The following is a 25,522-nucleotide window of genomic DNA, read 5'->3' as shown; positions in this document are numbered from 1 at the left end:
TGAAGGTTGTGACCATAAATAAGAGGCTGAATTTTTCTGGTCTTGAGGTTTCTCAAAAGCCAAGATGTGGAATGGAGGAAAGAAATGGGCACTTCTGGAGGACCTAATATATGTGGAATACAGACAGCTCATTGAGATTCATGTTCTCGAGAGTCCCATGGAGTTTTTAAGACTAAGCAGAGACTCTGATATTCAATTTCATGTTTGGTCTTTGCTCTGTAGATTTCTTGCTGTGTGTCTCTATTGTGTTTACACACCTGTGACTTAATCCAGCATCATGCATTTGTAGCACTCCTGTATAATAAGACTCTTCACAACAGAAAATTAAATAACTGTGTTTTTCATGTCTTTTGAAATAATCAAGGGACACACTAACATTATATTTGCCTTTTAGTCACTGGAAGATTTAAAGTTAAAACCTAATCAAAATGCAATTCTTTCTAAGACTCTGTATTAAATAAAGTCCACACCAAATACTGAAATTGTTTAATTATCAAGGTAGAGATTGTTGGCTCTGGCCTCCTGAAAATTATCTGCCAAAATGATAGTTTCTAAGCATTGGAAACAAAATAATTTCTGCTTTAACTGTTCCCAAAACATGTTTATGAGCTAGTGAGAAGTGATCTGAGTGTATACATATGTATGTTCCCTTCATAGAAATCAAATGTGTGAAATGTAAGTTTAGTGCAGAGTCCATGTTCAAAGATGGCTATTAGAAACACCTCCTGAGAGACCATATGGAATGTTTCTTCCTCTACAGTTAAATCTTTGTGCAAGGATGTAAAAGAAAATGCCTTTAAGAGCTTCTTCTTTATGCACAAGGCATGATGTAGAAGACTGATTTTTCAAAATGATGTCAGTTTTGTCAGTATGAACAATTGTAATCTATCATCTCTAAGGACAATGTTTTATTCATTTCAACAGGCACACAGGTTGAGAGCTTGCTGTAAGTAAGTGCTGTGTCAGGGAGCAGACATCAGTGAATCCTCAGGAAGGAGCCAATGTCTAGGTAGACAACCTATTATCCTAATGTGCCCATGTGTCAGTGGTTTTGTGGGATGTGTGGTTCTGTTTTTAAATCTTGATCAGTCATCAGATATTCTTATTCTATCTAATTAGTGTTCCTTTCTGCGGTCTGCATCTCAGCTCCTTTCTGAATAAGAGCATCCTGAATAGGGTTGAGAAATGTACCTAAGAGCACATCACTCTCCTTGTTCTAGCATCTTATTCAGATCAGATCCCAAGTCCTTTCCCCCTACACAATTGCCCTGGCACCTGCCCTTAACATTCAATATTCTCACTGTTTTTGTGCTCATTGACTTTCCCTCCCAGTCCTCTTCTTTGTTCATCACTTAGAGTAGTGGACTTCACAAGACCCGCTTACACAGGGCCTACACCTAGTGGTTTGGGGCAGGCTCCAATCAAGCTGTCTCTTTTCCTTTGTATACCATATTTTTCTCATATGAGGACTTACTATGTAACATCAGGTCATATATTTTAGTTTGTTTGTCTATTATTGGTATCACCTTCTTAATTTGTGCTATAGATTGCATGATATTGCATGACTTAATGAACAGAGCATGCAGGCATTTAAGAGCAGGGAAGATGTTTTGAAGGTATATAATAAAGTTGGTGATTGTGGTTTTTATTTATACTTCATGTTTTTCAGTCAGTGTATAAGCATTTATAGTTGGAAGGTAATAAGGAAGCACAGGATTCTTCTGGTCTCATATTTGCTCTATGCCAAGTGGTCCTGTGCAGCTGCCATGTTCTTGTCTATGTTTTTCTCATTGTCAGTATCTCTTGATCTGATAACTATACAATTGTATTCCCATCCTATGTGACAAGCTCTATTTTACATTGTTTTTGTGCTCACCACAGTCATTTAGAATGCCAAGTGATTTATTACCACATGTGAATAATTTTCAAAAAGTACCATTTGCTGTTCTTTAGTGTTAAAAATTATCAGTAATTCAACATCAGTATCCAGGCCATGTTTTCAGTATTTGTCTCAGATATAAGGGCACACACATGTAAAACATGAACGCTTATACTGAGGACAGGTAAGAGAACAAAGAAAATGTGTTGGAGAGATAATAAATCATAATTACGGATTTTGAATGCTTGAGAGTGAATGGAGAAGAATCAGATGACACAGACGAGCAGTAGGAGACACCATTACTGAGGTAAGTCCTATACTGAGAGTGGCTATAGAAAAGTAGGAATCATCCTAGCAGGAACATTTATTCATTTTAGATAACACTTTTGTATTTCAGATTATAATATAGTCATAGTAGATCCATTTTTTTCATTTCCTCTATCCAGGCTCTACCATGTACTTTTCTTGCTCTGTTGCAATTCAATTTGTTACTCAGTATGGAATGATCTTTCTTCCAAACACATACATACCTGTACCATTATATAGACTGAAGATGTTGTATTTATATATTTAGGAATATATAACTACACACATACATATATGCACCAAACAATTATTAGTTTTATTCTTGTTTTAATTGATTCATTCTAAATATGGCTAATAATTTTTATTTTCCTCAGTTGAATAAGTCTAATGTGTGCAAGGAAAATATATATGACACAAACAATAAAAAAAAGAGCAAGGCATTGCTTTGCTATTTGGGCTGCTGAGATGTCTCAGCAAATGAAGACATTTGCCTCCAACATTATGATCTGAGTTTGATATTCAGATGGAGAAAGGAAACTGACTCTCCCAATCATATTCTATCTTCCATACAAGTACCACGGCATGCAATACTCTACAAATACACATAAAAATGAATACAAATGTAATGATTTTTAAAATATTGGTGAGTAGAAAGTCAAGAATTTACTATTGCACATTTTCTTCCAAATGAAAAGGTTTTTAAGGGCTTCTCACTCCTGCCAACAGAATACAAAAACCAGAATTTCAGAGTAAGAGGAGAAAGCAATGCATATAAGCAACATTTATACTATTTGGACATATTTGCACATTATTCTTAATTGTAAAATATAATAAAAATACGTATTATTCAATGTGTGACATTTATTATGTTTTGTTGTATAAATACTTTAACTGTGAACATGTATTCAGTTGCTAACAGTAAAATTTACACAAACCAAAGCATCCCTTATGGATGTGAGGACATACAAATAGCATTTTATGAGTAGGGTGGATCTGAACACATAGAAATCCTGTTAGTTTCAGAACAGTGAACTGGGAGAGGAGGGCATTTTCAGGAAAGGCAAAGATTCATTAGAGAATGTGTGAGGCAGAGCACAAGGAGCAGGTCTCTGGGATCTGTCTGCAATGTGGCCAATTATGGGAACAGGGCCAGGAAGTAAGGGATGCAGAAGATAGAGGCTTTCTTAGTTTTGTAAGGTGGCTTGATGATCTTGAGTAATGGACTTGCATGCAGTTATCTAGGAGAAAATGTGTGAGCTATCTTACTCATGTTGCTACCCTTGGTTTTAAAATGACCATACAGGTATCTCTGAACTGAGAACTTGGCCAGAGGTAAGACAGAAGAAACACTCAGCTCAGATTTCAAAATCAGGTCAGCAGAAGAACGGTGTTGGAGGAAGAACAATTCAGTGCAAGCATTCATGACAAGCCAGTTTCTCTTTATTCTCTCATTCTATTTCCTATGGTAGTGTATGTTACTTGTGAGTTTCTTTTTCAAGAAGGATAAAGCAATACGTCTTCATGGAGAAATGGAATCAGAGTTCAAGTGATTTCATTTTGTTAGGGTTATTTCCACAAAACCAAACAGGCCTTCTGCTTTTGCTGCTCATCATCTGCATATTCTCTGTGGCCTTGCTTGGCAACTCAACAATGATCCACCTCATTCGTGTGGATCCCAGGCTCCACACCCCTATGTACTTTCTCCTCAGTCAGCTCTCTCTCATGGACCTGATGGATGTCTCTGCCACTGTTCCCAAGATGGCATTCAACTTCCTTTCTGGCCAGAAAAGCATTACCTTACTGGGCTGTGCAGTTCAATCCTTTTTCTTTATGACCATGGCAGGTTCTGAGGGCTTGCTCCTGGCCTCCATGGCCTATGACCGTTTTGTGGCCATCTGCCACCCCCTTCATTATCCTATTCACATGAACAAAATGATATGCCTGAAGATGATTATAGGGTCCTGGACACTGGGCTCCATTAACTCTTTAGCACATACGGTTTATGCCTTTCACATCCCTTACTGCCATTCTAGGTCCATTAACCATTTCTTCTGTGATGTCCCTGCCATGTTGCCCCTGGCCTGTATGGACACTTGGGTTTATGAGTATATGGTATTTGTGAGCACAATCCTGTTTCTACCACTTCCTTTCCTTGGCATCACAGCTTCCTATGGACGTATCCTTTTTGCTGTCTTCCATATGCGCTCAAAAGAGGGAAAGAAAAAGGCCTTCACTACATGTTCAACTCACTTAACTGTGGTGACATTTTACTATGTACCTTTTGCCTACACTTATCTTCGACCTAGGAGTCTCCGTACACCCACTGAAGATAAGACTCTGGCTGTCTTCTACACTATCCTCACCCCCATGCTCAACCCCATTATCTACAGCCTGAGGAATAATGAGGTCCTGGGGGCCATGACAAGAGTCTTTGGAACATTCTCTTTCATGAAAACTTGATCTTTTCCTCACTGTTCCTCTTTGACTTCTCCATGGGAATGTCATAAAGCAGTGCCCTCTATTGGAAATATAATGTGTGCCACACACATGCCATAAGTTTCTGGTGATTCATTAATAGTTAAGATTAAATAATATGTTCATTATTGTATACTAGTGTAATTATTCACATGTTTAATTCACAACATTACAGTAAATGTTTTTAATGACAGATATTAGACAATGGATTACTATACTAATACAACCTGAGATATACTTTATGAATGTACTGTAATATGGATATGACTAAAATTAACCTGAATTAATTGCTTTACTCAAGAATTTTGCCTTAATTCTTTTCATTATTAAAAGCCTGTGTATAGTGAATATTTACAACACATTTCAGTTTGGACCTTGCTCATACAAGTGAGTAATACTCACATGGAGCCAGTGTCTACTGTATAGGAAAATAAAGCAATCTCACAGTCTTGAAATGTTTTAAAAACATTCAATTTTACCACAACACACTAGAACCATTCTCACCCCAGGTAGAAAGGTTGTAAAAAGCAAAGAAGGAAAAAGTTTCAGGTATAAATTGACCAATTACCCTGTTTCCATCCATATACAATGTTCACATGTATGAAATATCACATATACCTCATAAATAAGTATAATTATCTTCAGCTGAAACATTTATCATATAGAGCACATATTCTGACCATCTTATCTTGATGTCTTTGTATAAGACCATTCTAGAGGGACTTAATTGGTTAAGAAATTTTCTTGTTTCCATAAAGAAATGAAATGATGGTTGAGTATATGCTATTTATCTACATTTTTACTTAATTAAAACTTGTTTTGTTCATTGTGGATAATATTTTTGATATATGTTCAAACACAGTTTGCACATATTTTATTGACTATTTTAAAATGTATATTTACCAGGCTATTGGCCAGTTTTTTTTTTGTATCTTTACTTTCTTTTGGTAGTAGAGTAGTACTAGCACTATAGAAGATGTTTAGAAATGTTTCTTCTTTCTACTTTTTTTTGAATAATTTTAAAATATCTGAGTGAGATCTTCAATGAAATTCTGGTAGGATTTTTCTGTGCATCTGTCTGGTCCTGGACTAGTTTTTTTTTTTTTTTTTTTTTTTTTTAGTTGAGAGGATTTTGTTGCTCTTTGAATTTCCTCATTTGTTAGGGTCTGTTTAAAATTTGGTGGATTCTTAGATTAACTTTTGGTACATTGCATGCACCTAGAAAATTATCTATTTCTTTTATGTACTTTCAACTTAACAGGCTACAGCTTATTCAAATGTTTTCATATAATATATTGGATTGCTGTGGTATATTTTGTGATGCTTCCCAGTACAGTACTAATTCTGTTAATTTGAGTGATATCTTTTTTTCTTTTGGCTACTTGTGCCTAGGCCTTTTCTTTATTTTGGAAAATGTGGGAATGCATCAACATTCCCAAATTAATGAATGTAATAAATCACATAATTAAACCTAAAAGAAAAAAATCACATGATCATTTCAATACATGTAGAAAGTACCTTTGACAAAATTCAACATGTGTTCATGATGAAAGTCATAGAGTAAGACTAGAGCAAACGTACCTTGACACACAAAAGGCTATGCATGTCAGTCCCACAGAAAAACTCATCTTCAATCAACTGAAAATCTTGGTGCTATCCACTGAAATCATGAACAACACAGCCGTCTGATATGTGATGAAGATTCCAAAAATATGCACTGTAGAAAAGACTAAATTTTCCACAAATGGTGATGGGAAAACTGCATGTCTACATGCAGAAGAATGTAATTAGACACTTATCTATCACATTGAACATAAAATAAGTCTAAATGGATCAAAGGTCTCATTGTGAAACCTGAAACATTAAAACTGGTAGAATAAAACATAGGCAGTACCCTACAATATATATGTGCATAGGAAAGGAATTCCTGAATAGGACCTCATTTGCCCAAAAATTCAGACCAACAACTGACAAGTGGGACCTTATAAATCTAATAATCTTTTGCATAGTTAAGGAAATAACCAAATGAAGTGAATGCCCACAGAGGGGAGGGGATTGTTTCTTGTTATATATCTAATAGATTGATATCCAAGTATATAAAGAACTAAAAAGACAAAAAAAGAGAAAAGAAAAGAAAGAGTCAGAAAAAGAAATGACTAATTCAAACATGGACTATGAATATGAAAAGAGAATTTCCAAAGTTCAACATAAAATTTGGACAATAAGAATGTATCACATATACTGTAGAATAATATATGGATATAAAGATAATTGAAATAATGAAATTTGTAGGTAAATGAATGAAATAGAAAAGATTATATTGAATGAGGCAACCCAGACCTAGAACACAAATCTCACATTTTCTCTCATTCCTGATGCCTAGCTTTGCATCTTTAGATGTGAGTAGATAACCTGAAGTAACCATATGAACCAGGAAAGGAAAGTAGAAAGGTCCCATGTGAGAAGTGCTACAGAGGGCAGGATACCAGTGCAGTGAAGAGGAAAACAGCAAAAATTTGAGAGTCTTTAACTGGGAGTCAATACAGAAAGAGAAAGAGGGAAGAGGGAAAAAATAACTTGAAAGATATTTGAGCCCCAGCTCCCATCCTGCTCAGGACTTCCCTTCTGGAGCACAGGTGAGTGCCCTGGCTAGGCCCGGACCCCATCCCTGGGCACCAGCCACTCTGGGGAAGACCTGCCCAACTTGGCCCCAGGTTCTGGCCACCGGGCAGGTTCCCTTCTAGCCCCACTGGGAAGGATCCCCTTCTCCAAGACCCCTGGCAGACCCTGCAATCTCCACGCCTTGCCCCCATACCCATCCACCCGAGACCCCAGGCACTTCTTGAGATTTAGGGGCCGGCCCCCAGTTCCCATCCTGCCCTGGACTTCCCTTCTGGGAGAGAGAGAGAGAGAGAGAGAGAGAGAGAGAGAGAGAGAGAGAGAGGAGCTCCCATCCTGTCCCAGACTTCCCTTCTGGACAAGAGCTCCCATCCTGCCCCGGAGTTCCCATTTGGACAAGAGAGAGAGAGACTTCCTGAATCTGTCAGCTCTGTCTGAACCAAGTGTGCTGATAAGACCAAGAACGAACCACAAGGAGATGGGCAGACATCAAGGCAGAAATACATACAACAAAATGAATAGCAATACAGCATCACCAGAACCTACCCCTCCTCCAACACCTAGACCTGAACATCAGAAATTGGAAGAAGCAGAAGAAAACAGTCTTATGAATGACATCATGAAGAAGCTAGAGGCTTGTGTAGAGGAAAAGACAAAAAAATGTGAAGAACGCTGTAAACAACTAGAGGAAAGGGCAAACAAATTAGAAGAAATCAATAAAGTCCTGGAAGAAAACAATAAAGTACTGAAAGAAAATCAAGAAAAATCAATGAAACAAATGAAGAAAACAGTTCAAGACCTGAAAAGGGAAATAGAAAAAATGAAGAAGACACAAACAGAGGGAATGCTGGAAATAGAAAATCTTAGTAAACAATCGGGAACTTCAGATGCAAGTATAACCAACAGAATGCAAGAGATGGAAGAGAGGATCTCTGGCATTGAAGATACAGTAGAAGAAATAGATTCATCAGTCAAAGAAAACACTAAAGCCAACAAAGTCATGACCCAAAATATCCAAGAAATTTGGGACACCATGAAAAGACCAAACCTACAAATAATAGGGGTAGAAGAAGGAGAATAATACCAACGCAAAGGCACAGAAAATATATTCAACAAGATCATAGAAGAAAACTTTCCCAACTTAAAGAAGGAAATGCCTATGAAGATACAAGAAGCCTATAGAACACCAAACAGACTAGACCCCCCAAAAAAGTCCCCTCACCACATAATAATTAAACAACTAAACGTACAGAATAAAGAAAGAATATTAAGAGCAGCAAAGGAAAAAGGCCAAGTGACTTATAAAGGCAAACCCATCAGAATAACACCCGATTTCTCAATGGAGACTTTGAAAGCCAGAAGGACCTGGACAGATGTAATGCAGACACTAAGAGACCATGGATGTCAGCCTAGACTAATATACCCAGAAAAACTTTCAATCATCATAGATGGAGCGAACAAGACATTCCAAGACAAAGCCAGATTTAAACAATACTTATCCACAAACCCAGCCCTACAGAAAGCACTAGAAGGAAAATTCCAACCTAAGGAAGTCAGATACACCCTCAAAAACACAGGCAATAGATAAAGCCACAGCAGTAAACCCCAACGAAGAGAAGTACACACACACTACCATCAAAAAATAACAGGAATGAACAATCACTGGTCATTAATTTCCCTCAATATCAATGGACTTAATTCACCTATAAAAAGACATAGGCTTACAGAATGGATACGAAAGCAGGACCCATCTTTCTGCGGGTGTAGCCATCCTGATATCCAGCAAAATAGACTTCAAACTAAAATCAATCAAAAGAGATCAAGAAGGGCATTACATACTCATCACAGGAAAGAACCACCAAGATGACGTCTCAATTCTGAACATTTATGCCCCAACACAAGGGCACCTGTGGGACGTTTACCCACCACCCCCACAGTTCCCCAGAGTTTTCTTGAGTGCGAGCAGCAGGAAATATTAGATAGAAGGATTTATTGCAGAGAATCTTGCGGAGATATACAGATAGAAAATAAAGGATAGCCTCGAGAGGGCCTGGAAACTATTCCAATGGGCCCCCACTGTCTCTGCTGCAGGGTTTTTATAGAGACGCCAAGGGGTGGAGCAAAAGACATCCTCCCCCAGCACAGCCAAGTGCAGACCATCTCAGACACCTGCACTTGGCCCGTGGTCCTAATCATCCTCTCTGCGGACCTGCTGGGTAAAGCCACGAGGAACCCGAGAACGGGCTCCCACAGGTCCCCCTTTCTTAATATATATAAAAAAAACTATTAATGGCTTACAGCAATTTCCATAGCTGTTACACCTCCCAATATGGGAGTAGAGGATGATAAAGATGGCATTTTTCTTTTAAATTAGGTCCAAGGTCTTAGCTGCCTCAAGCCCTTTCTAATCCAAAAACTCTTAAGGCGACTACAAACTTAAAGAATCCCTTAACTTCATCATCACCATTAACAGGTTAACATAAATATTGCTATACATAGCCACAATTCTCTCAATCTTACAACTCAAAGCAAACTCTTAACAGAACCATTTGAATTAGCATATATGGTGCTATATATAGTTAACAATTTTCTCTGCCTTACAACTTTAACTCAATCATTTGAATTTTCTTGCTAACAGAAGACAGGAAAAACTTCGATGTATTCACAAACAAATATTTCCTTAACTCCACAAAACCAGGGTGCATCAATATCAATAGGGTAAACACAATTTCTGCAAACAATTCAACCTCATAACTCCTCCTTTTAATTTTTTAAACAAAATCTCCAACCTAGTTAGAAGAACCCAAACTCATACAATTCCTACAAATCCATATTGAAAAGCAATCTAACCATTAACACTTTGAAAACTTAGCAAAACATCCAAAAGCAGTTTCTTAATAAAATTCTTTACACTTTAAAAGTAGCCTCTTAATATACCCCATTTGCATTTCTTACTAACAAAACATGACATTAATCCACTCAAACGACTTTTGAAATTAGACTAAGGAATATTAACTCTCCCCCTTTTCTTTATAATTTAAGCAAAATCTTAAGCCTAGTTAGAAAACCCAAACTTTTCCATTTAAACAGTTCCATTTGTAACACAAACCAGTTCTGTAAGTAATTTCATTTTTACATGAACAGTTCCACAGAACAATTCATGAGTCACCAATTAATAAAGCATATATGCATACACAAAACTGCATCTTGATTCTAGGTAGAAATAAATTTCTTCATTTAAACAGTTCCATATTTAACCCAATTCCAGCAAACAGTTCCTAGGTCATTACTATGAATAAACTCAAAATTGTCCCATTGCAATGAAATCTCTATTATTTATTTCATTTCTTAAGTCTTAAAATTCAAATGATAAGTTCTGGTACGAGCCTTCCAAATATGAAAAAATCCATAGCCAAAATCTTTTTGTAGTTTTATCTCATTTTAAGTTCAAAAAGTTTAAACAAGAAATAAATTCTGGTATCAGGCTTTCACTTCAAAATATGAAGAGACGTTTTACAACCAAAATGTTTTGCAGTTAACAATTTTAGTTCAAACAAGCATCTCTGCAACTTTTTTCCTCAAGCCAGAGACCTTTTTAGTTATAGTAATATTTTAAACTGCACCGTTTTTGCTGTTAGCTCAGGTTTTTCTGTATTGCGTTGATTTTCCACGGATCTCAGCTGAAGATGCCTTGTGCTGATTCTGGCATCCGCCATTCTTAGCTTCTTAGCTGCTTCTGGAGGTTTTGAAACCATTCGGACTGCCTACTTGGCAGTCTACCAGGACACTACCTTCTGTGTGTCTCAGGTTCTTTCACCATATACATTAAGAATAGACTCACACTTAACATACACTTTTTTTACAAACTCACATATAACCTTTTGCCTTGCAAAGCATTTAGACTCACATTCAACATTTACACGTTTTTACAAACTCATATAACATTAACATCTACTTATTTATACTCCTTAAGGAAACTATAGAACTACTTTAGCAAATATATTTCTTATTAGTTCTTATGTATTTCTTATGTTCATTCCATCTTATTTCTTATTTAAACTTACATTTACAACTAGCGTCTTTACTCCTTACAAACTTATTACTACATGTCTTAAGACTACTTTAGATATTTCTTGCAAGCTTATATTCTTAAAGGAACTCTATAGATCTATTTTACAAACTTATATATGGCTACCATTAGCATATATTTAACTTAGCAAACACCTAAAGATTTCTTAACACAGAGCTCTAACAAGACAGAATTTTTATAAACTTACATATCTTATTTTCATCTTTTTCTATTTCTTACTCTTAATTATTATCACTATCTCTATTAGAAAGATTCTCTTAACTAGACAGGAAGTACGTACATCATTTCTAAAGTTTAGAGTTTATAGTCAGCTTTGTTATAAAGCACTGGGATTTAGTGAGTGTTGTTGTTATAGAATTGTGATAGTTGTTGCTAGGGGACTGTAACCTTCCCAGGATGATGCCACACTCCAAAGTTGCCAGTTCTCTCAGCTGTTCCGGACTGGCAGAGATGCACTGTCAGCGGTAGACAGTTTTTAACTAGAGGCTGTCCCTTCACCCAAATTCATAGTAGTTCCCCTAAGTACTTCAATTCAGATAAATGTTTCTATTACAGCAGTACTTTTGGTTTGTTCTACCGAAAAACTTCACTTCATGCTGAGGGTGAAATTACCGTATTGAGCTGCTATAAAGCTCTTCACCAAATACTGCACAACTATTAGGTGATATAAAGTATTTTTCTAAAGGAGCTAGTAAAACCAAAAGCGGCACAGCTCTGAACTCTTTCCTCACTGTTTGCATTAACCAGTGACAAAACCTCAGAAAAACACTGATCGAGCCACTTTCATTCTGGTTCCTTTGTAGGAACGTCATTGGAGCTGACCTTTCTTAGTTCCATGCTCCTTACAAAATGCTCCGGTAACCACCAAGCTTCATTCTCCTCTTGTGAAAAAACACAAACATGTCCTCAACCCCATATTAACACAGGATCGGGACCCTTTCATAATCCCGAGCAGGGATCTTTCCATTTCAAATTACCCTCAGTTAAAGGACCAGGAAGATTGGAGTGAGCTCTAATATGGCCCACAAAGCATGGCAGCTTTCTTTTGTGGAATAGCGTCTTGAATTTATTGAAACATTTTGACTTGATTGTTGTTAGTTTCAATATTTTAACCAAAACTGTTACTATTCAAAGGAGTCAAGAACATAGATGTTCTTTCATGAAACATATCCTTCATTAGCTTACTTTGAGAAAAAGCATTTTCAGGATTTAGTATTTTCATTTCATTAGCTTTAACTCCTGATGTTATTAGCAGCTGTGATATTTAGCATTGATTTCTTATAAGGAACTTTCAGGTAAAGCAACTCTTTTGTGAGACAGCTAGATTTTCTGAAGTTTGTTCCCCTCTATAAAGCAGTCATTTCTTTTTGAATGCCCGTTTCCTTGTCTCCTTATTAGATTTGCAAAGGAATTACTCATTGCAGGCAGTTTGTTCAAAAGGCAAAGAACTTTTAAATTCACATAAGTTTCCTTCATATCTAAGACAACGTTCATTGTATAAACTGCTTTCCCTTGTTTTAAGGATTTTAAAGTGGCTTATTTGCTCTTATAGGTAGCTTTTTGTCATCCAACTACCGTAAAAACTTTGCACAGCTATTAGGGTAAATAAGACATTTTCCCAATGGAGCCCCAAACTGCAAAGCGCCTAGTTCCGCATCCTTTCAATTTTTCATTGGAACTGACACTTAAATTCTTAGACGATTTTCCTCCTTATTCTTTTAAAAGCTGTATTTTAAGTTTACCACGAACATATTTTTGAGCTTACAAAAGTTTCAGAGCCGGGCGGTGGTGGCGCACGCCTTTAATCCCAGCACTCGGGAGGCAAAGCCAGGCGGATCTCTGTGAGTTCGAGGCCAGCCTGGTCTCCAAAGCGAGTTCCAGGAAAGGCGCAAAGCTACACAGAGAAACCCTGTCTTGAAAAACCAAAAAAAAAAAAAAAAAAAAAAAAAAAAAAAGTTTCAGAACAATGTTGCCATCTTTAGCGGAAAAACTACCTTTCCCAGAATGCATTTCCCTCATATCAGTCCATAATAATATCAGTTTCATATCAGTCCCTTATATCATTTTCCTTATATCATTTTCCCATCAGTCATTTCCCATAGTTCTTTTCGGGTCTGAGAGTCAACTGGTTCTCTTTAACCAGACTTGCTTACAAATTCTTGCCCGGGAGGTTTGAACAAAGTTTTTTGCTTTTGCAATGGGAGATTTGAACAAGCATTTTACATTTTCAATCATGGGACATTGGGAGATTCCTATTCTCCTCTCAGCTGGCTTTAACAGGTGTCTCTTCTTCATCAGACACTGGCCCCGGATCAGAACCGCACCTGCCTGGTTAGCTGGCATTGAGGTTGGCATTTCTGATAGCAACTTTCCTCGGGACTTGTGTTTGTCTTAGCCAGTCAGTGAAAAACAAAAGCATTTACAACAGCTTTTCCATAGCTCCTTCAGAGATTTTTCTCCCACTGATTTTATTCTCATTTTGCTTGTTCCTTCCCCCCCAGATGCAGAGCTCCAGATATCTCAGGCTGCTCTGTTCCTCTGCTAGCTGCCTTTGGAGGTAGGGGCTCCCCCCCCAAATCTGCCTCAAACTCTCAGCAGCTTTCACAGGTCATGCATTTTCTGGGGCGGAATCTGTCCCCTCTTTTTTCTTCAGAGAGTTTCTCCTAGACCGTTCCTAGTTTGGTCTCAGTTTATCCCGCTACCCCAGAAACAGTTTCAGACACTACAGTGGCGGCTTTCCCTGCTACTGAAGGTAGGGCTTTTTGTCCGTTTCTGCTTTTGGGGTCTGCGTGGTTTGCATACAGACTGAAAATCTAACAAGGGAGGTTTTTGCCATCTCTAAGCTCACATTAAGACAGGTGTTTTGTCTCATCAGGCCTTCACCTGGCCCAGTCCCCAAAGTGGGTTGGGTTTGCTTATCTGGGTGCTCAAGGACAGAGCTTATGCCAGAGGCAATCACCCCTCAGGGCTACACTCCCCCTCATCTCACGGGAGTCAGTTGAAACAAAGCTTTTCTCAAAGAGATGCTTTCTCTGACAGAAAAGAAAGCTTTGCTCCTGGATAGTTCTGTTCTGCCATGGCTGGGCTCTTTCCCCAGACAGTGTTCTGACTCAGCAGCACAACTGCTTCAGACACAGTTCAGCTTTACTGTTTTCCCAGAAAGATCCTTACTCTGATAGGAAAGCTTTTTTCTCAGATTTCTTTTTGTAGCTGCGGACCTATCAACCCGGGACTTGCAGGAAAGCGGGCAACTGTGCCATTCCCACCGGCTTTAGCTTTGGTTGTTCATTAGCAATCTTCCCCTGGGTCCTGCACCTTCCTGCCTCAGCTCTGTGCTCCAGGAAGTTTACCATTGCAGGAACCCTAGTATCCCTGAAATGCATTTCAACTCAGAGACACTGGCCAGTCACCTCTGGGTTTTTGGCCAGAAGTGAGGAAACAATGCTTCAGGGGATCTTTGCATTAGGACAATTAGGAGCACCTTTTCATTCTGAAATGCTCACTCAGAAACAAAACCCTTAATGCCTCAGCTCAGCTGTAACTGAAAAGCTTGGCTTTTTTGCTTTTCTCAGGTAAAGTTTCCTGCCCATTTGGGCTCTCTGTAGCTCTTTACCCACACTGTCCCAAGTGTTTCCCTCAGGGTACTCTGACCCACTGTCTTTTACTAGCTTGAAGAGACAGAGCTTAGAAGAGGTTTTTAAAAACTCCATCCCTGGCCCCGGACATCCCTTCTGGAGGAGAGAGAGAGAGAGAGAGAGAGAGAGAGAGAGAGAGAGAGAAGAGCTCCCATCCTGCCCCGGACTTCCCTTCTGGACAAGAGCTCCCATCCTGCCCTGGACTTCCAATTTGGACAAGGGAGCTCCCATCTGGACAAGAGAGAGAGACTTCCTGAATCTGTCAGCTCTGTCTGAAGTGTGCGGATAAGGCCAAGAATGAACCACAAGGTGATGGGCAGACGTCAAGGCAGAAACACATACAACAAAATGAATAGCAATACAGCATCACCAGAACCTACCCCTCCTCCAACACCTAGACCTGAACATCAGAAATTGGAAGAAGCAGAAGAAAACAGCCGTATGAATGACATCATGAAGAAGCTAGAGGCTTGTGTAGAGGAAAAGACAAAAAAATGTGAAGAACGCTGTAAACAACTAGAGGAAAGGGCAAACAAATTAGAAGAAATCAATAAAGTCCTGGAAGAAAGCAATAAAGTACTGAGAGAAAATCAAGAAAAAGCAATGAAACAAATGAAGGAAACAGTCCAAGACCTGAAAAGGGAAATAGAAAAAATGAAGAAGACACAAACAGAGGGAATGCTGGAAATAGAAAATCTGAGTAAACGATTGGGAACTTCAGATGCAAGAATGTAAGGAACACATGTAAGGCCTAGGGTGAACAACCCTGGTCAGGAGTGATAAGCAATAGAATGATGTAAGTAAACCACAAATGGAGTAGTGATAAGCTATAAGCTATGTGTGGAAGTAGGGATAAGACTAGAAACCTAGCCAGGAAAGAATATAAAAGATGAAGCCTCAGACCCGACCAACAGAGCTCGTCAGGCCCTCGCGAGAGACGACTCTCCTCTGCCAGAGACGTGAGATCCTGTCCCCAGTGCAGACGTGGCTGACCTGAGGAAGGCTGACCCAAGATCCAGAGGAACAGACATGGCGAGTCCGGACCTGTATACCCGGAGAGGTACTCCTGCTTCCATTTGGAAGACAGGATGAATATTGCTTGTAATCTTACTGTGTGAATAAATGAGTGTTATACCAAGTCTGAATCAAGAGTGATTATTCCTCCCCCGTAACTGGGGTATGTGCTCGCTACAGTTGGCGTAGTCGGCAGGATTTTGGGCTTAAAGCCTCCTTAACCACTGAGCACTGAGGAATGTAAAATAAGTAATACAAAAGAATTGGCTATTACTCTGGTGGAGTAACAAATTACAGGAAACCAAATAAACTAGCAAGTGACCTCAAAGCCGCTCTGAGAAATCAACTCCTCGAAGTCAACTCTGAGGACCTAAAGAAAATCTGAAGGTCCAAGGAGGAAGAACTGGTAGGAGAGAGAGTATCAGAAGCAGACGGGAAACACCACCCTCCCTAAGGGTGCGGAGTACCGAAAGAATACCGGACACCTTGATGCCAACCCAGACCCCTGGGGAAGAGCGGAAGGTGCTGGGAAAGAGCTAAATGAGGCACTGGCTGGCCAAAAGGATAGAAAGGATTGCGGATTTGAAATTTGAAAAATTGATAACTGATTCTTTGAATCAGTCTAAATGAATTAGTGACTGGGAGTGGTACCGTAGGAAAAAATTAATTAAATTTTTGTACGGCTTGGTATACCACTTACAATGAATAGATTAATTAAGAAATTTAAGAAGACTAACATCTCCCCAGTGACAGGTAGAGAATACCAAGATGAGGTTGAAGAACAGTGGGGAAAAGTAGCCTCCAAGGTTAAAAATAAGGCCGGCATGAAATCAGTAAATGTGACTAACACATTAACAAATCCGGATGTGGTAGAACAAGAATTAGAGGGATGTAGCAAGGCACAAACTACCGCACTGCTTATGAAAACGGTGCAGGATATTGATAAGGACAGATTAATGGGCAAAAGGCTAGCCTTAAACATAATGAGGAAGGAACAGGAGCGTAGCGCTACTCCTGGATGGAATGGATGTAACACCGTACCATCATTTCCTGTCTCTACCCAAAGTAAGAGAACTCCTATTAGAAGTACTATATCAGCTCTGAACCCCTTCAGCACTGGAGGAGGTAGTAATCGTCCCAAATTTGAAATGGGAACGAAGTTTGAGGAAATCAGGCCATATACTCCTCAGGAGATCTCAGAATTACGGAAAGATTATGCCCAAAATGGACAGAAAGATGCAGAATATATGTGCCGACTGTGGGAAAAGGGAGCTGACACAGTCATGTTAACTGATCTAGAAATGAGAAAGATCAGAAACATAGTAGAGAACCCCTCAGTATCAGAAGCTCTAGAGCATGTAATTGAGACATCAAAAGGCGATACACATCCACTATTAGATTGGATTACTGCAGCTTGGAGATTTGCATTTCCAACACTAGACCTCACTCAATTTGAATCAGCAGCACAGTGGACAACATACGCACAAGCCATAAAACAATGTAGAAAATTAGGCATATTGTATTTCATATACAACCAGGTACCCACACCTCAAGCCGCACCTTTTACACCACAATTTAAAAAGATCATTATTAAAGGAGCTCCAGCACACCTTAAAATGAGCCTAGCTGGACCCCTACAGGCATGTCAAACCATCTCAGATGCCATGGAATTCTTTAAATCTTACAGGGAAATGGACATAGACAAGGTAGTATCATTCAATGTTAATAAGAAACAGGACAAGAAGAAAGTTACACCACGGTTTTCGAACATAAGACCATTTGGGAAACCTAATCAAATGCCCAAAAGACAGAATGCAAACAAACCATGGAACCCAATTAGAAGGTTGACAGGAAGGAAAAATATCCCATGGAGAGAGACACAGAGCAACCCATGGAGACAGACATACCAACCAAAACCTTTTTTAGGCAATCGAAATTTCAAACCAAATTTCAGACCAAAATTTTTCAATCAGAACAACCACAGGCCCCCAAGAGCAGGACCCCCCAGACGCTACATACCAAGACGGACTTGATCAACCCGGCTGGTAGACCATTTGTAGCTATACCTATAATAACTAACAAAGGGCCGAGAATAGTAAAATGGCTAATAGATACAGGTTCTGAAATTAGTATAATAACGGAATTGACAGAACATTTTAAAACTGATAAAAGCATTATAATACAGGGAGTAGCAGCAGAAACAGAAGTACCAGTAATAAAATTAAGACTCAAATTATATAATAAGGAATATGAGATTGAAGCAGCTAGCTTCAATGCACCCTGTAATATCCTAGGCATTAAAGAAATAAGAAAATTATTCCCAGACTTTCTAAATAATAAGAGAATAGCTAAGGTCAGATGTAATCTAGCAGAAGTAAAAATACAACCTATTAAATTACCACACACACCCCCGACCTTCACGGCACAATACCCTATCAAAGGAGGTATTAAGGAAATAACAGAGACTATACAAACTTTGCTAAAAGAAGGCATTATAGAGAAATCTCAATCATTCAATTATAACAGCCCAGTATGGCCGGTGCTGAAACCTAATGGCAAATGGAGATTTACAGTTGACTTCAGGAGAATAAATGAAAAAACACCTAAACTTCCAGGACAACTTCCTGATGTGGAAGACATCTTTCTTAGAATTAAAAATTCAGCTCCAAAGGCAATGGCAACTATAGACTTAAGTGATATGTTCTTTGGAATCCCATTACACCCAACATCTAGGGAACTTACTACATTTACATGGCAAGGACAGCAATATCAATTCTTGAGACTCCCTCAAGGGTATTTGAACAGTCCTATTATTGCACACAACACCTTAACAACTACATTAAAGAACTTCGAACCAGAATCAGACTGTAACATATATACCTATGTAGATGATATAATGATAGTAGGACAAGCCATTGAAAAAGTACCAAGTACATTAGAGAAACTAATTCAACATTTAAGAAATGAAGGATGGACTATAAACCTAGAAAAAGTAAATAAAGCAGGAACAGAAGTAAAATTCTTAGGGGTACATTGGACTACAGAAGGACCAACAATACCCGAAACAATAATAGATAAATTAAAACAAATTAAGTGACCCCAGAATAAAACTGAGGTACAACATCTAATTGGCCTATTTGCATATTGGAGGCAACATATTCCATACCTACAGATCATATTACAGCCTTTATATAAAATAACAAAGAAAGCACAGGATTTTGAATGGGATCAAAACTGCGAAAACGCTATTAAATTGGTACTAGAATATATAAACCAGTATAGCCACCTATATTATATACAGCCCGGTGACCACGTATTTGTGGACATCTTGTATATGCAGGGTTATGGTAATTGGAATATATTTTCAAAAAATAAAGACAGGGAAATGCCAATAGGCTTCTACTGCAAGAAATTCCCATGGTCAGAGAACAAATATTCGCTGTTCGAAAGAACCATATGGACAGCCTACGAGGCATTCAGGACAATCCACTCACTGCTCAAAGAGAACCATGTGACTCTCCGATCACATATACCCATTTTGGACTGGGTAAAGGCACCAGGAGAGGCATGGGCTGGACTACCCATGGAAGGAAAGGTACTTCAATGGAAATGGTACCTTCAGGAGTTCCTTCGATCAACACCTCTGTCAGCAAAGGGGTCGGTACCAGCGGTATCGGAGTCGATACTTCAGTCCGACAGGCCCATGACTCCAGAGGGATACATTTTCCCAACCTCAACCCCTCCCCAGAAACAGGTACCAATGGGCCATTGGGGGACTAGAGAGTACGATCCCTCTCTGGTTAATGCCTGGTTCACCGATGGATCAGCAACCACGGTGAACAACAAAGTGAGATGGAGAGCATCCGCTTATAGACCTGGGGATGGAATGGTCATTACAGACCAGGGCACTGATAAATCAGCCCAACATGCAGAAGTTATAGCCGCACTATTGGCGATAAGACAAACTATAAAGGACAATTATAAACAAATTTATTTATACACCGATTCATGGTGTGTAGCAAATGGCATAGCAGTATGGTCAGGTAAATGGAGAAATAACGGATGGAAAATTAATGGTAAAGACATATGGTCAAAGGCAGCATGGCAGGAATTGGATGCAGCAAGCAGACTAATCAAAATCATAGTATACCATGTAGATGCACATACCAAGAAACAGGATGAGACAAGTAAAAACAATGAAGTAGTAGACAAACTAGCTTCAGCGTTAAGTATAAAGTTAAAAGGTACATGGAAGGCAAACATTAATCCAGAAACAGGAAAAGGTAAAATACAGAGAGAATGGATACAGGTAAGACCATCAACTAAGGACATACCTATAAGTACAGAAGAGATACTGAAAATCCATGAGCAGTTAGGACATATAGGTACACATGCACTAAAAAGTTGGTTCGATAAAAGAAATCTTAAGATAACATGGCAGACAATAAGGAAAGCAATCAATAGTTGCAACAATTGCCCAAAGGCTATTACAAGATTAACACACAATTACCAAGGGATAATAGGACACCGAATGGATTTTAATAGAATCCTACAAATAGACTTCATAGGACCATTAAACAGCTTCAAGGGAAAATATTGCTGCACCCTAGTAGACATAACGACAGGTCTCGGGATGGCCCGAGAAAGTACACACCCAGACCAAAACACAACGATACTTACAGTCTGGGGATGGTGTGCAGCATATGGAACACCTGATATAATACAATCAGACCAAGGAACTCATTTCACAGGAGCCAAAACACAAAGAATGGCTAGAAACTTAAACATTCAATGGGACTTCCATAGAGCCTATACACCGACAGCAGCTGGAGCAATAGAAAGATGGAACGGAATGATTAAAAAACAGCTAGAGATGCATAAGGGAATACCACTATCAATAGCAATAAAAATAGCAACTTATGAATTGAATACCAGACCCAGAATAAATAGGAAGTCACCAATAGAAGAAGCTATACAAAAACAACATACAATAGATTATCCTACAGTTATAGATAGAGAAGTAATAAGGAATCCTAATTGCCTTTACAGGAACCGGAAGAATAACAAATTATCCCCAGCAGAAATAATAGCACCAGGAACAGGAAACAACGTGTGGATAACTCAAGGTAAAAAGGACTTGAAATTAGTCAGGCTGGAGGATATAGCATAAATGTGTGTCAGGGAGGTGATATTCATAAGGGCAACCCTCCTGACGATTTGGCTAATAGCTATTGCAGTATACATAGTACTGCCAATCTTAGAATTTGTTTTTCCCTTCTGTAACATCATTTACCAAAGAAGCTACTCATACAACATAGTCAACAATACCAATCCTGGATATGCTTCTGCAGCATCCAGAACAGCCAACTTCACGGTATGCTGGATACACTATCTGCACAGGAGGCAATAAGAATAGTAAAGGTGATGTGCACACTAAAGGCAAGCAAGCTACACGCTATTGGAGCCTTTGTGTGCTCATTTTTCTGTCTCAGGTTAGCAGATGTGATGGCAATAACAGCATACCAATGCCAGCCCTATTGGACAGCACACCCACAACAAACAGACCCACCACCACACCACATGTTATACAAGTGGGCACTTGGAAACAGAATACCATTGCTACACCAACAATTTATGATGTAGAAGGCAAATTACCGCTATATTGGTCAGCAGAGAGAAGATTTACACATTACATAGGAAAAACACATAGTTTTTGGCAAAAATATGCAGCATGTTTAACATATGCCTGGTATAAGGGTTTTGATCAATATAGAATGGCACTTAGCATATACCATCCAAACAAAGAATATATGTTAGAATCAGGGGATGATGTTAACACCAACATACATGAGCAGAACCCATTAAAATGCCATTACAATGAATTGTGGACCAACATTACCAATCACGCAGCCATATACAACATGTATTGGACAAAGAATTCACATATCAGAACAAACACATTAAGGGTAAACTCACACTATAGGACCAATACAATGGGAATAGAGACAGAACCAGAATTTGACTGCGAACTAGGCATGAATAGCTCCTTTGTGAGACAATATTTCGCACCAGTAATAGCACAACAAATGGAGGAGATAGGTATGCTGTATAATAAGACATCAGAAAGGTGGGAAGAACAAGTGTATAATTACAATGATGACTATTATGATGGTGATTACCCTACTAGTACAACACCTAAAGTAACTACAACACCTATAAACCCATGCAACCCTATGAATTGGACAGTATGCAATGATGGTGAAATGGTAAAACCATGGCCAGTAGTATCTGGAATAATACTATTACCCAAACCCTGGGGAAATAGATGTCCCAATAACTTATGGAGATACATTAAAAAACATAAGCTAGATGTACCAGGACAAAATAATACTAACTGGTTATGCGTAGCAGACTATCCCAATTTACCATTCTATGGTAACTTCTCTGTATTATATAGCACAGATAACCCATCAGTAAAAGGAAAGGAATGGAAATGGGATGACTGGACAAAAATATTGCAATTAGGAGTAGAACATTGGAGATTCCCCATCATACTTACAGATATTATACAACAACCTTGGGCTTCAATGAGACACACAATGAAACCTAAATATGATTGCAACACAGACACCATAACACACATCTGCATACTTACAGTAAATTCCACATTACACAGGGAAAAACACTCTTTTGCATATGCATGTATAAATATATCCGAAGCAAATACAAACATTAGACAAAACAACAATACAAAGACTATAGTGGACCTACATGTAGGACCTTTATTTACTGGAAGAACATCAAGGTCAGTTACAAGATTTAATAGCAATCACAGATATAATAGGCCAGAAAATACCATGGCTAGGAATTTTTGTGGACAGTACTGCAAATATAACAGCTACTAAACAGGTCCAGGCAATAATGAGATTTAATGACGACCAACAGTCATATCCAACATATTTTACGCAAGCAAGTAATTTGGGACTTTTTAACCTAACCTTAGCAAAATCACTAACACAAGGTGCCACAAGCTTGAGAAACAAATTATCATGCTTTACCGAAACAAATAATACAGCGGTACGGACTAACTGTACCACAAATAAAGCAACCACAATAATAAATTTGAATATATATGGTAAAATTACCATAATAAACAAACATATGTCACTAGTAAAATTTGACAGCACACCAATATTAACCATAGGCATGATACATGAACCAAAACATAAAATACATAACATGCTGGGTGGCAGTAAGATATCAATTTGCTGGTTTCACGAATCTAAAGACTTACTGGACATGCCCATACCCTGGGAAGTCAGTGCCAATGTTACTACAGATGAAGTAGCAGCAAAAAATATTTTCATATTTAATAGGGAAATTGAACAAAAGGCATACAATTTCACAGGTATAAGGGAGGTAGAATATATCCCACCATATGTACAAATGACAAAGGCTATGAGAATCAATAAGGTTATGGATCCAGATGACCTAATGGTACATTATAAAAATGGGATAACTAGATCAGGGAGTTTTTGGCAAACTTTGGATTATGAAATGGATAGAGTAATTGAATTACAGCACCATAATCTCCCATATTATTTCTACATGTTAATGCCAAATCCACAATATAAAGAATGGAATAAGGCTGAATGGGTAGCACACAACCCTAGAGGATCAATGAAATCACATACACAATATTGGGATAAAATATATTATCTCCCGATATCAAGAAATAAGGATTTTCTCAGCGAACATTCCAACACACCATTAATTATATTTAGAGGAAATATGACCAGACCAAATAAAGAAAATATTGGATTATATACAGCTCATTTTCCAAAAGGATACCTAATACCACCAGAAGGAATCCCAACAGTAGTCAAGGCACCAGCTATTATACCAGACCTAAAAAGTCCAGCTAAATTAGTTTTATACCCTAGGATTAGAAAAATTGAAATTACAATAGATTTGACAGCACTGAAACCACCTATAGAATATTGTAGTGATGTGAATTTTAGATTTGATTTAGACTACTCATCACCAACAAGAGTAGGAAGAAAACCACTACAAGCAATGGCAGTAGCAGCCTTTATGGCAGGAGCAATTTTAGGTGGAATAATGGGTGGAGGAGTATCAGCAGCAATGATAGAACCAATAAAGGCAGAAATATACCACATACAAGAAATAAATAAGAAAACAGCAGAAGCTTTAGCAGCTATATCAAATTCTATAGATGGCATGCATACACTAATACAAACTATGCAAGGCGAGATAAAAATGTCACAAGACCTTTATAAGGAACAATTCTCCTATCAAGCAAAACTTATTAATACTAACCATAACATGATGATGTGTCAAATGTATCGAACTCAAGTCTGTAGCTAGAGTTTTCCTGCCTGGCCCACAGTCAGGACAAATCTCTCTCACCCGCCAGTCCCAAGCCGCTTAAACCCGATCAAATAAACACAGAGACTTATATTGGTTTCAAACTGTATGGCTGTGGCAGGCTTCTTGCTAACTGTTCTTACAACTTAAATTAATCCATTTCCATTAATCTATACCTTGCCACATGGCTCGTGGCTTACCGGCATCTTCACATGCGGCTTGTCATCATGGCGGCTGGCAGTGTCTCCCTCACTCAGCCTTCCACTTTCCAGCTCTATTCTCCTCCTTGTCCCGCCTATACTTCCTGCCTGGCCACGGACCAATCAGTGATTTATTTACTGACCAATCAACAACACATTTGACATACAGACCATCCCACAGCACCTCCCCTTTTCTTTTCTTAAAAAGGAAGGTTTTAACCTTTACACATCTCCAAAGTCAGCTTGGTATATTTGGGAATTTGGGCGTAGCTTCTCTTACTACTTCCTGCTGGAGGGGGGCGCTGTATCTTCTGGGGAAACAAAGAAAATTTTAGGATCATGGAGTAGTCCGTGAGGCTGTATCATCTGAGCCAGTTGCCTTGAAACGGTTCTGGATGTTGGATCATCTGGGCCATGGTGTCATCGGAGACCTTTCAGGTGGTCTTGGCTGGTCAAACCTGATGTGTCTTAATCTTGAGCAAATCCATAGCCTCTGGCTTTCTGTGGAAACAAAAGAGACTCTTTTCCAAAGCAACATATCCTTACATCCAAATTTTGAAGTCAAAGTATCTTTAAAATATACATACTGGTTTAACTCAGCTTCCTTTACAATCAAATATCTCTCTGTAGTTAAGAATCCCAAAGACAACACAATCCAGACTCTCTGTGTAATAGTCATCTCTACGTGGCTTATTTTTTATATTAATTTTACTGTCTCTTTAAAGACTTTATTTTTTTTAAAACCATGTATTTGTTTCTATACTGTATATATCACCTTTTTTTGTCTCTTTTAAGCCTACGTATATTTTACACACATTTTAAACTATTACATCTGAATCTGTCTTATTGTGAATCTGTTGCTTTAAGCTGCAGCATCTGTGGCTGCTGGCTCCGCCCACCTCAGCTTCCCAACATG

General features: G+C 38.5%; 1 protein-coding gene across 1 annotated transcript; it reads left to right on the top strand.

Annotated features, from left to right (window-relative positions):
* The first annotated feature begins 3,706 nt into the window (after nucleotides 1–3,706).
* LOC128111668 (olfactory receptor 2L13-like) lies at nucleotides 3,707–4,645 on the top strand. Its single transcript, XM_052739894.1, has one exon. It carries the CDS (start codon nucleotides 3,707–3,709, stop codon nucleotides 4,643–4,645), a length of 939 nt encoding a protein of 312 aa, XP_052595854.1.
* Nucleotides 4,646–25,522: the final 20,877 nt, after the last annotated feature.

This window comes from Peromyscus californicus, unplaced genomic scaffold (assembly GCF_007827085.1).
Source record: "Peromyscus californicus insignis strain IS unplaced genomic scaffold, ASM782708v3 Scaffold_16__1_contigs__length_79575227, whole genome shotgun sequence".
NCBI classification, from domain to species: domain Eukaryota; kingdom Metazoa; phylum Chordata; class Mammalia; order Rodentia; family Cricetidae; genus Peromyscus; species Peromyscus californicus.
This window is presented reverse-complemented; position numbering and strand designations above follow the sequence as displayed.

Bases quoted from the DNA above. Each gene is read 5' to 3' on its own strand.
- LOC128111668 (XM_052739894.1), top strand. From the start codon at position 3,707: ATGGAGAAATGGAATCAGAGTTCAAGTGATTTCATTTTGTTAGGGTTA.